The following is a 15792-nucleotide window of genomic DNA, read 5'->3' on the forward strand; positions in this document are numbered from 1 at the left end:
GAGCCAGAATTGACCGGATTGACTTTACCCTTGAGGTAATGTCTGAATAGCACGAAACTCCTAATAAGTTGATTCAGATCAGTTAAATGTATCATGTATAGTCCTTGAAGCCGGCCAGTATTGTAAGCTTTGATACTTTATTCAGTGTGTTTGCAGAAATCAGAATTCAGTCAAAACACAATTTCATGTATCTTTGACCTTTGTTTTTATCAGTTGTCTATGTGTGTTTCTCCAGCGTTGTCGTGAGGCCAGGTAGATAGGCCGGCAGACAGTGCATGATGGAAGAAGCAGCAGACGACAGAGACAAGATGACCAGCCAGCAGGCTCTGTGTGCCCCTGAGCACAAGACCAGCAAAGGCCCTGGCATCTCCACTCTCAAAGTACTAAAGCTATCTGTAATCAACATTTCTCTGCTGGTGATGTGTAATTCTGATGCACTCAGAGTGACTTGCCGTGGATAAAAAGAGCAGCTAAAAGCCTAAAAGACAAGTGGTGTGGTTGTTAGCACTGACAGCTCAAATCAAGGGTTCAAACTTCACTAGGGGTGTCAAAATACGGGTGGATAATTGCTTAAACTGTAAGATGCACATTTTCCGAGCTTTCCCCCAAAGTTGGTAGAATCAAGCCAAGGGTTTATCTTGTTTTCTAGACTCTTGGCAGGCTTCATTTCTACTCCAGATCGGCAAATCAACCTCTGTCAAATGCTAAAGTGTCAATCTGAGCTCAGCCTTGCCTGATTGCAGTAATACACCAGCATGTGCACAGTTAAAGTAGCTACGAGGAACTATAAAATATTTCTGAGACAGTCTAATATTGTCCTCTGATGATCATAAATTACATGTATCAGCAAACGAGACAAAGATGGCTATTTTTCTGTAGTTTTTCTAAATGCCTTTGTCAAAAAAAAAACACTACCACTATTGTCCAAAGGGGCCGCTAGAATAAATACAAACTAAAGTTCCTCTGAGCCACTTTAAGGCTTCATTTAAAGCCACTACGAGTAAGTCGGCACGTTGGCGACACCTTTGAACAAAAGCGGTAGTATTATTACGACGCCAGCTGTCGTGAAGCTGTTTTCTAGCTCGTGCAGGGCGTTCAGATTCAAATAATCAGGAAGCAATATGGTGCGTGTCCGTGTGTTATTATACTATCTATGGTTGAAAGCAAAGTGTGAGGGCACCGGACTCTTTTCGACTCCGTGAGTCTATGGGTGACACAGCATCAACTAATGCCAGTAAGTGCTAAACACACCTGATTGCAATGAGTTGATGCATTGTCACCTCTCACGGAGCTGAACGAGTCCGTGTCCCCACACAAAGCGAATGAACGAGAGATGGCAGTTAGTTAGAATGGATCACGATGAGGTAATGTGTTTATGTTGTAAATAATGACTATTTCAGATGAATAATGGTCATCTGATGATGCTGGTGAGGCAAAGTAAACTTTGTTTTAGTAGGCTACCTCTCATTCATTTAGGAGTAAACACTGCAGTCTACGTTCGCTGCGTGAAATTGTGTATACGTTGCTTGGCAACGCCCTCCCGCCCGACTATCACTCTTCCTTTTCGCTTTTCTTCATTGCATTTTCTTTTTTTTCTTTTATGGTTCAGCCCCGTTATCAGTCATTATGACGACAAACAACTGTCTCAAACAAGGCTCCCGCTCCCCTTCCCTCACCTGGAGGGATAGGCTTCTCAAATCGCGTAACTGCGCCACACTGAAATCTGTGACCAATACGGATATGTGATAGAGCATGCACGCGTGAACCGAAAATCGGACTGGGTGTACGACCAGATCAAATGCAGTAATAAAAACTATATAAAAACGTCTTTCTTTGCACTGATGGTCTCGTTTGCTGTTAAAGGTAATTTATGATTATGAGAGGAAACATGAGGCTGTTTAAAAGATATTTAAAAGTTACTCGTTGCCGCTTTAATCCAGGTTTTTTTTCACTCACTCAGTCTGTAGATATATGTTTAATTTTCAGAATCATCACAAATAAGTTCTTACAATAAAATACATTTTAAAATTATACATCATTTCATAGGCGCCAGGCACTCTGCATTCTTGAGTTAAAATATATACTGTGATATCGACCCATTCCACTTAATACCATTCATACGAAGGGGTGGATAACATTCATTTATACCAACTGTATGTTCCCATCTGTTGTGTGCTCTAATTAAGAATGAAAGCCAACAGTGCTCCAGTCCATACCTGTCAAAGTATCCAGTTTAAGCTGTGAATGAACGCCTCAATGCAACATAATTAATAAATGACTGTAGCCTACATGGCGAAGCATGCAGGATAATTGCAATAATCCCCAATGGGATTTAATTTAACAATAAAGAGCCTCCAGGTTTTCCACTCACAGAGTCAAACTAAAAACCTGTGTTGGTTAAAATGAAGGAGGCAGAAACTGTTTCAAAGCATATGCAAGCAGTATACAGAATGCGACAGTGGGTGAAATGTAATGCCCTACATATTTTAATTGATAGTGGCTATATAATCAAGATGTTTGTAAAGAACATATTGAATGACAGTGAATACAATGAGATAATGTGAAAGGCATTACACTTCTTGGCTTTAAAATATCTGAATTATTAGCCCATTTGTTTAACTTCTATTTCCCCCCGTGTTTTGTAGTTGTTTATCGTGGCGCTGTCCTTCGCCTGTTTCTCCAAGGCTCTGACTGGAACCTACATGAAGAGTTCCATCACTCAGATCGAGAGACGCTTTGACCTCTCCAGCTCACACATGGGACTAATAGATGGCAGCTTTGAGATGGGTACCATCTATTTGTTCATTTAACTCTCATCTTTATTTTGTTTCTGCCACCGTTTCAGTTTTACTATGCAAGTGATTATTCTGTCAGTGGATAACTTTCTTCTTCTCCTGCCTTCTTTGTTTCTTCTTTCTTGGACGCAGGCAACTTGTTGTTTCTTGCTGTGGTCAGCCATTTTGGGGCCAAGCTACATCGGCCCAGACTCATTGCCGTGGGCTGTTTCCTCATGGCTGTAGGGGCCTTTCTCACTGGCCTGACACACTTCTTCATGGGACGGTAAAACATCGATAGACACCTGATTTTAGAAACCTTTCACTTATCTTGTTTAACATCTCATTGTGGCACCGCTGGTTTCCACAGCTACACATACGACACAGTCATTCAGCTTTTCCAGAATGACAGTACGAACATTGCCGCCTGTGTGGATCCCCTGAAAGATGTGTCCGAAATTCAGATAGAGTCTTCTGTAGAAGACAACATTGGTAAGACTGTGGTCTACACTGTGTGATCAAATTTGAAGCCTTCAAAATGAAATCTACCAACATATCAGTTTTTTGGACTACCATTCATCAACTCAGCAATACACAGGAGTTTTAGTCAAGGAAAGACCTAATTTTACCCTCACTAAAAATGTTCTATGACATTTTATACAGGAACATTGCAGATATACTTTCTGCAGCTTTCACTAAGAATCAGTTCATGGGTTCCCTTAGGTGTGAAGGAAAATATTAGCAGTGTGGCTTTTGATCGGCCCATGTATCACTTTGGTCTAGACTGAAATATCTTAACAACAATTGCATGGAATGCCATGAAATGTTAATTTTCCCCTAGCCCCAGCAGCTGGTCAAAATGTTTACTTATCAAGTGAACATCGATAAATAAAACGTCACAATTCTGACTTTAGCACAATAACTTCAACCTAAAAATAATTTCCTTAATGGTTAGTTAATGATGAATTCATGTTAAGTATGCATTTACTTAGCATAAACTAAAAGTTCATTAAAGTACCCTTATTTTTAAGGGTTACCCTTGAGTGAATACTTCTTCCACAGCTGATGGTCAGTGAACTAAAATACACACAGGAGAATATACTGAAAGTCTGCCTTAACATGAACCCTGAGTCACTGGCTTTTAAACATCCCTGGAATGCACTGATTCTAGTCTAAGCCTCAAAGCTACCTCCCATCCTGTGTGCATATTGCTCAACAACTGCAAGCTGCTGAAATTATCAACCCCAAAGCTACGCCTCTTGATCAGTCTCCATGCAGACTGCAGAGGAAACAAACAAGAGCCGAAGAAGGTAAAAAGAGATAGAAAAGAGACAGAATAAAATGTGGGACCATCAGACATCGCTGAGAAAGCAGTGCTACAATAAATATGCAAATGCATTCGGCTTGGACACGTATCTGTTTAGGTATTCTTTCAATGTTTTGAGGTGCAGCTCTTGTTGAAATCGTATCTAGTTCCCAGTGATGGGCCTCAGTTGAAATGTTACGTCAGTCTTGCTATTGTTGAGCCATAATTAATATTCTGACAAAAAAGAAACCCACATAATGCAATGTATTGGTTCCGTTCAGCTCCTCTGATGAGTTGATTTAGAAAGACACACAATATGGAAGTCACATACAATGTCAACTGCAAGCCTCATCCTATTAACGATATTGAATGAACACTACGTTGTATTCATAGATCTGGCTTTGAGGCAGAATGCATAATCGAGGTAGCAGACATTATTTTTCTCTCTCTCAATAACATGTAAATGGGAGGGGGTTCCATACAAAGTTTGATTTTTTCTTTATTCAACTTTGGGTACACATGCACTAAAGTCTTCTTTTGGATAGCAAAATTGTCACAAATACGCACAATGCGCATGCACTGACGTGGTTGCTTGAACTACATATAAAAACCTGATGGCTGAAAGGAGCAACCGTCAGCAGCTTACACAGATATGTTGCAAGAATAAAGTGTTTAACAGTTCATCCAAACTAGTAATATAGCAGTGTCCATGAAAATACTAGTTTATATAAGTTTTATAATAATTAATAGCATGCCTTTCTGTTGTGTCTTTATGGAGCCTGCGTGAGAGATTCTGGTTCCAACATGTGGATCTATGTGTTCCTCGGGAACGCTCTGCGGGGGATTGGAGAAACCCCGGTCACGCCTTTGGGCATCTCCTACATCGACGACTTTGCTAAGGCAGAAAACTCACCTTTCTATATCGGTAAAATATCACCGCTTATTTAGGGTTTCTAGAGTGATTTTGAAAAGGTCCATATGTCATATATTATTTTTACTATGTAGAAGTAATGATTAACACTTGCATTGTCACAGGGTATATATTTCATAGACATGTGTATCTTTCTCATATGTTAAACCTATGTTCTAAACTAATCATACACATGATACAAAATGTTAATATGTTGCTTATTTTGTGCTTTGCAGCTTGTCTCCAGACCATAACCCTTCTGGGCCCCATGTTTGGTTTCCTCCTGGGCTCTTATTGTGCCAGACTATATGTAGACATTGGATATGTCGATGTAGGTAAGTGTAATGCATTTCTTTTTCCAAGGAGTATACAGCATCACTTGTGGTTAGCTCTCACCATAAAAGCTAATAGCTGAATTGGCTAGCTTGCTACAGCTGATACAATCTGCATGCTATGGTTGGTCGTCATTTAAGCAAACCAAATCGACAGTTGCCAGCTGATAATTAGAAGCCTGCTCTTTGTCTACCACTGTCTGAAATCCAGGAACCATTGTTTCTAAACGTGAGATGCATCTGTTTTGTCAGAGACGCGACAGACAAACGATGGAAAAAAATGGCTGATACGCGGAGTTACACCAAATATATATTTTCTGCTAGGGAAGATATTCAACTGAAAAGACACAGTGACTCTCTGAAGCTTTGGTTCAGACAGATTTGGACTCGGCCTGCTGCTTTTAGTGCATAGGCCAGAAACGCAACTTTAAAAATAGGCTGCACATCTGTCATGACTGGCCAGTGAGGACATTTCAGAGTATCCCTTTGAGGAATTGTCTCGACTCTCCTCGATAAATGAAGTCAAATCTATAATTTATTGTCAATCAAACTCAACTGAAAGGTGAAATGTGGCCGACAGAGAGTACAGTGTCCCTTTCCTGATATTGAATGCGCAGTAAGCCTGGCTTTTCAAAATAAAATCTGGTGTACAATATGGTGACTACCCTACAAAGTAAGTGACAGATTGTAATCGCAAATAAAAGTGAAATGGTAAACCCACACCACTCCCCTCTACCATCCAGAAAGTGTGACCATCACTTCAAAAGATGCCCGCTGGGTGGGCGCCTGGTGGCTGGGCTTCATGGTGTCGTCCGCTCTCCTGCTCCTCTCTGGCATCCCCTTCTGGTTCCTGCCCCGCTCACTTCCAAAGCAGGGGGGAGACGAGGCCAAGCCTGGGAACCCAGAAGGCACCGAGGGCGTCCTTGACAACAATTACAACCTCAAGCTGACCGACATTGCTAAAGGTTGAGACAAGACAAGACACTTTATATTAACAGATTTGGTATCTATATATTTGAGATTCGACTAAAGGACCGTGTGTGCAAATGTATGGTCATTGCTTGTAATTTTCTGGACATCCTTCTGCAGGGTTTCTTCCCTCACTAAAGCGCCTGTTGGGAACTCCTGCATACTTCCTGCTCTTGTGTGGGAGCGTCCTGAAGTTCAACTCTTTCATTGGCCTCTTCACCTTCAAAGCAAAATACATGGAACAACAGTTTGGACAGTCTGCATCCAGAGCCAACTTCCTCATAGGTGAAAGAAAACAAATCACATGAATATTGTTGATATTACATTCTACAGGAGCAATGTCCAATAACTATGTCCAATGCTCCAAAGCTTATAGACTCAGAGAAAATAGAATATGTTTTGGTGTGTGATGCTAAAAGTGTAACGAGTCCTGACCCCGTTGTGTTCCTCTTCTAGGTTTGTTGAACCTGCCAGCGGTGGCGGTGGGGATCTTTCTGGGAGGGCTGCTGATGAAGCGGTATAAGCTGAGTTTGGTGTCAGGAGCTCAGCTCTCCTTTGCCACGTCCTTCATGGCATACCTGCTCCTGCTGCTGCAATTTGGCACCAAGTGTGACAACATTCCCGTGGCTGGGCTCACCATCTCATACAACGGGTCAGTGCTGAGACATAAACGGGATATGAAGATGTACAGAATATTGTACAACAGAAAAGATTTTAAAGCCTCAAAATAAATATTTAGAGGCACAATCAGCAGCTACTATAAAACACAACCCCACTGTTCCCTACAGGACTCAGAGTGTCTCCAATGACGTGGATATGCTGTTCTCAGAGTGTAACAGAGACTGCTCGTGTTCGGCAGAGGAGTGGGACCCTGTGTGCTCAGACAGCGGCATCACCTACATCTCTCCCTGTATGGCCGGCTGCCTCAGCTCCAGTGGACGCGGCAAGAACACAGTAGGGCTGCACACTGTGACTGCACAAACACAGAGTTTTCCCACAATCTTGTTTATAAGCCTGTTAAGCTGAGAACACACCGGGCGCGTTGGCGCTTTGGGCCAAAGCGACCAACGCGCCCGATCTGGCGCTTGGTCATTTTGTGTCAAAAAGTGGTTCAACGCATCGCTTCGCAGCTAGTCTCCCCCCCATATATTTATTCCCCTAATCAACCATGGCTGCGATCAGAACCGACCCGACACAACAGCGATCATGTCCACACAAAAACAACAACAACACGGCCAACAATTGTGCCAAAAGACAAATAAACAGCAACTGAACGGAACAAATAGCCTTAAAACAGATTCACGCCACTCGGAAATGAACACAAACAGCAAGGCAGCACCATACCAAACACATTTACAGCAACATTGTGTGCAGGGCAGTAGAAAATAAAGGCAACTAGCCTACATTACCCTACCTGGCTGTGACAGGGGACCGTGGCTGGCGTAGATATAAACACCGGTGCTTCGCTGTACTCGTTGTGAAAGTTCCCCGGACTAAGCCGTTATGTTTGGCTTCATTATATGGAGGTGGTGGCCGCACACAACCGGGTGAGTTAACTAATGCTATCCGACCGGCGCTAACTTGGTTTATCGGCTAATGCACAGCCGCACATATTCACTGAATTAACCAGGAAGCCCATTCTCCTGGTTCACTTTCCCCACGTCTTGTAACCCCGAGCGGCTTCATACAGCACCAGGCAGCCAGCCGTAAATACATTTCCTACTCGGTGTTTGCCTCTGTGTTGTCACGGTCTCGCAAACACAGCGGTGATTATTTGCTCCTCCATTTTGTCTGAGATTTTTCTGTCCTCCGGCTCTCTGCCAGTGACGTCGGGTCAAGCTCACCGCTGATTGGCCAACACGGCTAAACGTCACACGCTGGAGCGTTGAAAGTTCAATTTTTTCATCTTTTTTTGGCGCGTTGGCGCTTTGGTAACGCGCCCAAAGCGACGCTTTGCCGCGGCCAACGGATCCTCGCGCCTAAACCAATGGTTCCCTATGCAAAAATAGGATTTTTCAACGCGCCCACCACACCCAACGCGCCCGGTGTGTTCTCACCTTTAGAGCAAGAGTTCCAAATGATCACCTAGTTTAATGATGAGAGATGAAAATGTACTACACATCTTGGCAACAGCAGCCAGTGGAATCAGCAAATCATCTACCGAAGTAAAATCACTGCAGTGTTTGTTAGAAAATCCCATTTATCCAAAGTCATTAATATGGGAAAATGATTCACAAACACTGACTGACTGACTCCAAGTGAAGGCTTGTTCTCCAAATGATAATTTGGCGATTCTTCACTCCCTTTTCCATTTTTGAAATGCTCCCACTACATCTCACACTGTGTTTCCGTCCACAAGTTTTTACAGAAATGAAGTAATCTCACTCACTCATCATCAACCACTATTTGGGGTCGGGTCGTGGGGGCAGCAGCTCCTGCGGGGGACCCCAAAATTCTCTTTCTCGGCCCACATTGACCAGCTCTGACTGGTCAATGTGGGATCCCCAAGGCGTTCCCAGGCCAGCCTTCAGATATAATCTCCACCTGGTCTTCCCTGAGGCCTCCTCCCAGCTGGAGGCTCCTGAAACACCTCCCTAGGGAGGCGCCCAGCGGGCATCCTTTCTACGCAAAGGAGTAGCGTGTCTACAGGCCCTGCTGCTTCAATTCTGTGAAAACCGAAGGTCACAGACAGATGAAGCCACCAGAACCACAGCATCCGCAAACAGCAGCGATGAGCTCCTCAGTCCACCGAACTGTAACCCCTCCCCACCACGACTATGTCCTGTCCATCAATATCACAAGTAGGATTGGTGATAAAGCGCATTCCTGGTGTAGACCAACCCCCACAGGAAACAAATCCTGCTTACTTCCGAGAAAACGGACACAGCTCTAGCTTTGAGTGTACAGAGATTGGACACACTTTCAGCAGCTTTACATGCATGAATATTTTTAGCAAACTTCAGATAATTCAATTAACAAATGGATGGAAACACACACATAGTTTTTTCTTTTTTCACCAGGTCTTTCACAACTGCAGCTGTGTGTCTGCCTCCTACCCAGCAGGCAGCAGTACCTCAGTGAGGCTGGGGCAGTGTCCTCATGCCAAAGACTGCAGCCGCAGCTTCACCTCCTACATGGCTGTGTCTGTTCTCAGCTCCTTTATCAACGCTCTGGGGGCCACGCCCGGCTACATGGTCATCATACGGTCTGTGCACTTGTTTCCTGACGAGACGCAAATAATGATAACTGCGAATATAAGTGTTACTGTATATACCATTCATATGATATGAGCCTAAGCAAGCAATGAGTGACATCACATTGATATATAATTGTTTTGATGCGGCTAACAAATTACACACCTATTCTACCTGTAATTTCGAAAGAAAATTGTCCAGCATTTTGGACATAGGCCTACACTTATCTGCTTTTTTCTTACCTTTCAAAGGAGCCAGGCTAGCTGTTCCCCACCTCCATTCTTTGTGCTTAACAAGGCTAGCCTGTTACTGGCTGTAGCTCCATATTTAGCATACAAACATGTGAGGGTGTATCAATCTTCTCAACCTACTCTTGGCGAGAAAACCAGTAATATATTTGCTTTTTGCTATAAATTACAGATGCATCTCACCAGAGCTCAAATCCCTTGCTCTGGGTATCCAGACGTTGGTAGCTAGGACTCTAGGTAAGCTTCTTTACATTCAGTTAGATGTGTGAGGTATAATTTGCTATCTTTTTTTCATTTTTGATTTGGACTTGTTTTGCTTTTTAAAGGTACAGTGTGTAAAGGGATTTGGCATTTTTCAGAACAGACTGGGTAGAAATGGAATACATTATTCCTAAGTAGGCTATGTTTCAATAAGTGTAAAATCGCTTGAAAATCAAAGTTATTGTTTATGTTACTCCCTTAGATTGAGCCTTTTATGTCGACATACTGTAGGAGCATGGTGCACCACCATGTTCCACAGCGATGTTTGTACAGCAGTGCATTACGGACAAACCTAACGGCCTTAACCGTTTTTATATATATTGAGCCAGAAATGCCCCTGTTGGAAGATGATGAAGAACAAGCACTATAGCGTAAATAAATAAATACATCTTCACCTCATCACTTGATATTGTGGAAAGACTTCAGGCAGTGATGGATGATGCCATCTTTAGTAATTTCTTGTCCTTGAAGGCCCACCGTAGCTTCAGTAACACAGACACAGAGCTTTGCAATTTAGATTGTTCTACCACTAGAAGCCACCAAAATACACCATTATTACACAGCACCTTTAATGTTAGCAGAGTTTCTGACTTAAACTGTACTTATAACTACATTTTTGTCTGAAGGTGGAATTCCTGCACCAGTGTATTTCGGAGCCCTCATTGATTCAACTTGCCTGAAGTGGTCTATCAAGAAGTGTGGGGGCAGGGGGGCATGTCGCATTTATGACTCTGCTATGTATAGGTACGTCATGGGCAATGCAGAGATACAATGGGATTTCTAATATGAATTTGGTCCAAAGTATCAATTTGTATGTTGACTGTATAGCTGAACGTAGCAATGCATACTTCTGCCCATCTTTTTCAGGATCATCTTCCTGGGTTTGATCACTTGTCTCAGTGGTTCCTCGTATTTCTTCATCATTGCCGTCATCATCGTCCTAAGACGACAGTTTAAGAAACCAGCACGAGAAACCGAGACACAACAAACAAAAGCGTCAAAGCAAATTGAACTTCGGGCCCCATCAAATCCCATTGAGGACCAGTGTTGTGTTCCTAAAACTCCAAAACTGCCCTATGCTCCCAAAGTTTGTGAAATGATCTCAACAGAACTGGGAGATAATGGAGAGGTTTACAGAACAGACCGGCTCCCGTCAGATGGTAGAGTCGTCTCTACAAATGACACCCACAAGAAGCCACAGCCCGAATCCTTGACAAGGACAACCGTTGAGTTTACTCCTCGTCCAATTGAGACAGTGAATATTGAGACGGACCAGCTAAAGTCTGAGGAGGAAATGAAAGAGGGGAAAGACGAGTTATGTGAGATGGGGAGAGACATGCTGGACCATCAGGCAGAAGAGAAGAATGAGTTGGAGAAGGATATGGCACGCAGCAAAGAAACTGACAGCCAAAAAAAGTAAAGTGTCCTTTCTAAAATAAATGGTCAAACTAGGCCAAGAGGGACCATTCTAGAAATGTTACCAAGTTTGACCAAAAGGAACATTTGCTTGGATTGTCAAGAGGGATTTCTTTTTTATCTGGGCTCCAGCATGCTTAATGCTAACTGTAATAATCCCTATTTTATTAAAGGATGTACGTAGGTGCTGTTATATTACACTCCTCATTCCTGAAGAGTAAATGAGCTACAAGCATTTCCACAGCTTCAGAAACAAAGCACATGGTATAGCATTGGAAGTGCATACTGACCAGCAATTCAAATTGTTGATTGATGTATGTATGCAAATGATTACAAAGAAGCCATGCAAGGCCCTTACTGATGATGATGTAAACTTATTGGCCAATATAATGTTTTCTTTTTATGTCAATAAATAAATCCTCAATTGTACAATATTCACGTTCACGTTCACGTTCAATTTTGCAATCTCAGAAACAAACATTAAAGGAGAAGTAAGTGATATGGTCCTTTTAGCTAACTTCCTGTCAGTGACTGCAGTTAGCAGTCCCCTCCCCCGTCCCTACATCACCACCACATGAACTAGCAGACGTCTTGGTAAGCTAGTGCCGCGATGGAGAGTAGCGAGTCATCGTTCATGGGCACAGAGACCTGCCTCTTTATAGCGTCTGCCTCCTGATTGGATACAAACGTGCGGGATACTCAAAATGTGATCTGGCAATAACTGCAGTGCTGAATGACTGGGAGACCTGTGTTATGAACTGTGCATACTGTTTAAATGATTGCCGTATGAATATAGAGTGATTTTACACGTATATCAACAATAAATATTACATACTTATCCTTTAACGCAAATATCAGCTGTGGACACAAATAATATGAAGATAAGCCTCCTTTTGTGAGAGGCTTATAGGCTGGGAGCAGCATTAGCATTCATTTGGAGTCGTGTTGAACAAACCTGATGAATGTCCAATATTCACTCTCTTTTTAAGCTCTGGGTTGCTTTCCAACTGCTCCTGAATGGTTCTTTAGCAGGCTACACGCTTCACGATGCTACACCAGCTAGCTGCTAACCGTGTTTGTTGTGCATTAGAACTGTTCTTTTCTTATTTTTTTCACTGAATACAGCTGTCTGCTGACTGTGAGAGCTGTCTGAGTGAACAAAACCGTGTTGCAGGCCGTAAAACCACAACAAATATTTGATACTGTAGAAAAGTAAAGCTTTGTAGAGCAGAGAGGAACTGCGGAGTTAGTTACTTTGTGGGTTTGCCACTATGAGTATCCCCTTTCACATATTACTCATATTCTGTTCCATAAATAATGTAGAAAATATTGATTTTAGGAGCTCTAAGTTTGGTTAGGATAGGATATCAGTAAAATTCCCATGTCTTTATGTCAAATTGAAGATCACTTTGACATCTGTCTCTTTAAATGCTTTCTTTCTTCCCTTCCTGTTGTGTATCCCGTGAGTGGAAACTAGGGTTAAATAGCTCTTGAAGTATTGCTTCATGAATGGAAAACTTAATGTTTAAGGGCTTAATGTTATTTTAGGGTTAGCTTAGTGCACATTAATTGTGGAGACAATATCATCAGTAGTAGCATATAATTACGCTGGAAGAACAACTGCATATTTTTCATACAAAACAACAACACCAACAGTAGACCTGACGAAGGGAGTCATTCAATTCTGTGCAATTAATTTAACAGCGATCAGGTCTTGGTGACGTTAGCGGTTAGCTATTTGTGTCTGTGGATGCATCATGGTACAAAAGGAGACCATGTACTCACTGATGATGTGGGTGAGGGCTCCTCAGTCCTCTCTTGACTAGGCTGTTATTCAAACAAGATCCATGTGACTGTGGGTAAGAGTTGTGTTCCTCTGTTTGTGCATGAGTATTGCACATACACCTGAGTATCCATCATTTAAGTAGAACATCATACCACAATGGACATAACCCTGGTTAATACACTGGCATTGTCAGAGGCCAAGGCACTATTAGCCTACACCGGCTGCTTATCTACTAATCATTCCCCCAGTAACTTTTGATCCCTCTTATGTCCATTGCTAGATGAATATTAATAAAGTCATACATGCTCTGTGTATTGGAGCTCAAATTATTGAAGTCCAAAATCTCTGCACTGGAAACAAAGCTGCTACATAGAGGAGCACCTTCAAAGTATATAAAAAAGAGAATGGAATAGGAAAAAATTACTGACGCATTAAAGATTGCAGAGGTTCACTGGGCTTTCTGTAAACAGAGGGTTAGTTGTGGTATCAGTGGCTTTCTTTTTGTGACGGGAGCAGGAAATTGAGCTGCCACCCATGAAATATCTGGTTTCCAGGAAATACTAGGAGTAATCCGAGGGACAAGATGACAGAATGATATGAGACTTGTTTCCCCAGACTAGAGCTTATAAAAAAACACCCACTTTCTTCTATCCTTCCTTTCTATTTCTTCCACTGTTCCCTCTTAGAAAACATTTGCATATTAACCTTTCTAAACACCTCCACATATCCACAAGAGTAGTTAAATAATTAATAGGTTAATTATATTTCAAGTCACATTTTTAGTTTGCTAATACAAAGAGAATATAATAAATTCAAAAAATACCTGTTTTCACAAATAAAACCATGGTTTTATGCTATCACCTTGAAATAATTGCAATGAGTTCATGCACAGGAATCTGCCTGGAATTAAAAAAAGAGTGATCAGGAAGGGTGGAGTAAATAATCACTTTGACTTCGGAAAAGGCATGTTCTCTACATCCAAAATATATAATCGACGTAAGAAATCTGAAAGGTATCCTGCCACACTATCTTTGTCTGCAGTTATCGCAGGCTTTCTTGAAAATCTTACAGGAAACACAGGGAGGTGTCAGTTTGACCTTGGTGGGTTTGGGGGTGTAATGTGTCCATTAGGACAACACTATGCCTCATTCAAAGCTGTTGAGAAAACCACAACTACTTAGAAGCAGTCTGCAGCTTTTGTGGCATCTCCCCACTGACACTGTGGCAAGATCTATGGGCACAGACCAACATTCATCAGGAACACGGTCAAGGTAATCATTTTTAAATGTAATGGGTTCTTTGCTAGCATTAGATAACCATTACATTATGAGCATTTCTTTTCAGCCAATTTGGTTTTGATTGGTTTCAATCAAAGCCCACATTCCGCGGAGAAAACATCAGCTCTTCTGCAGCAGAGGATTTTTCTTGCTAAAGATACAGCAGAAAGTGAGAGTTGAAGGTCATCTAAACAGCTTTGTCAGCAGTGGGCTTCTTAATGGACAAAGTTTGTTAGGTAACCGCTCACTCCAGAGGGTAATACCTGGGTCGTTAGCTGCTTAATGCTTCACCAAGCTAACCATAAAAGTCGCTTACCCGCTGGGCAGCTAGAATGCAGTCAATTTTATCAAAAATTGGTCCAAAAAAGAAAACTACTGCCTGCTGTGGCACAAAGCACTGATGATGCAGGGATGCTGCAGTAGGGTAAAAATCCCCAGTGGGTTCGTCACTACCAGCAATATTAGGGGAGACCGGGTTAAGTAGGCACACTTTTTACTCTAGTGAGAATTGCTCATCACCTAAACATCTTTCAATAGTCATTCCTACATTAAATTGAAGCTTAAAGTGTTGGCTTGAAATGTGAACCCCTCACTTTTTCTAACTTATTGTACCGTTCTCCCCTACATCATCGAGTCATTTGATCCGTTGTTAATATATAAAACTTTGATCATCTCTAGAACTACATAAAACTATCTCCCAAGAGTTGTGTTTGCTAAAACTATCCACTTAAACTAGTCATAATTCCAACTCTGGTGCCTGATAAGTGTTCCTCTCAAGTTTTACCATCATTAATTAGTACTTTCTCGGTTGTTTGTGACGTGTTCCGTCAAAGTAATGAGACACCTTTCAATTATTGATGATAATTCATCTTCACATTTATTATTCATTGTCAGTGAAGCCCAGGGGGAGGCAGCAGGGCCATAGTTTGGTGCCCTTAAACTTCAAACTTCAAGTGTCTCCAAGTAAAAGGCGAGACAGCTTTCCTCTCCCCCGTGTGGGTCAGTCCCTTCACGAGCGCTGAGGATAGTGATGACGAAGGTGATGATGAAGACGATGACGTGCAAAGATTGGTTTGTGTGTGTGTGTGTGTGTGTACTGTGAAATATTTGCATTTTTCTACGTGTGCACATGTTAAAGAGTTTACATTAGGGTACAGCTCAGTGTGCTTACGACATACTGTATTGAAGATCCCCCTTGGACTACCCTATGCCCGCATACTCCCCTCCTCCCCCTGTCCTCCCCATTCTGTGTCAATGAAAATGCACGGCTATATTTGGAGAGAGCTGATGTCACAAGTGGTTTGAGCGATGAGCCTATA

The 15792-nt window shown here is 42.2% G+C and overlaps 1 protein-coding gene across 1 annotated transcript; it reads left to right on the plus strand.

The window, feature by feature from the left end:
* Positions 1-278: 278 nt before the first annotated feature.
* slco1e1 (solute carrier organic anion transporter family, member 1E1) lies at positions 279-11414 on the plus strand (the record flags this gene model as incomplete). The annotated part of the gene is made up of 14 exons (XM_080051531.1): positions 279-380; positions 2646-2787; positions 2928-3060; positions 3145-3266; positions 4859-5005; positions 5227-5325; positions 6066-6287; positions 6412-6576; positions 6748-6943; positions 7080-7245; positions 9312-9496; positions 9906-9970; positions 10621-10738; positions 10862-11414. 14 exons carry the CDS (start codon positions 279-281, stop codon positions 11412-11414), a joined length of 2415 nt encoding a protein of 804 aa, XP_079907657.1.
* Between the last annotated feature and the right edge of the window lie 4378 nt (positions 11415-15792).

This window comes from Ammodytes marinus (genome assembly GCF_949987685.1).
Source record: "Ammodytes marinus genome assembly, chromosome: 22".
NCBI classification, from domain to species: domain Eukaryota; kingdom Metazoa; phylum Chordata; class Actinopteri; order Uranoscopiformes; family Ammodytidae; genus Ammodytes; species Ammodytes marinus.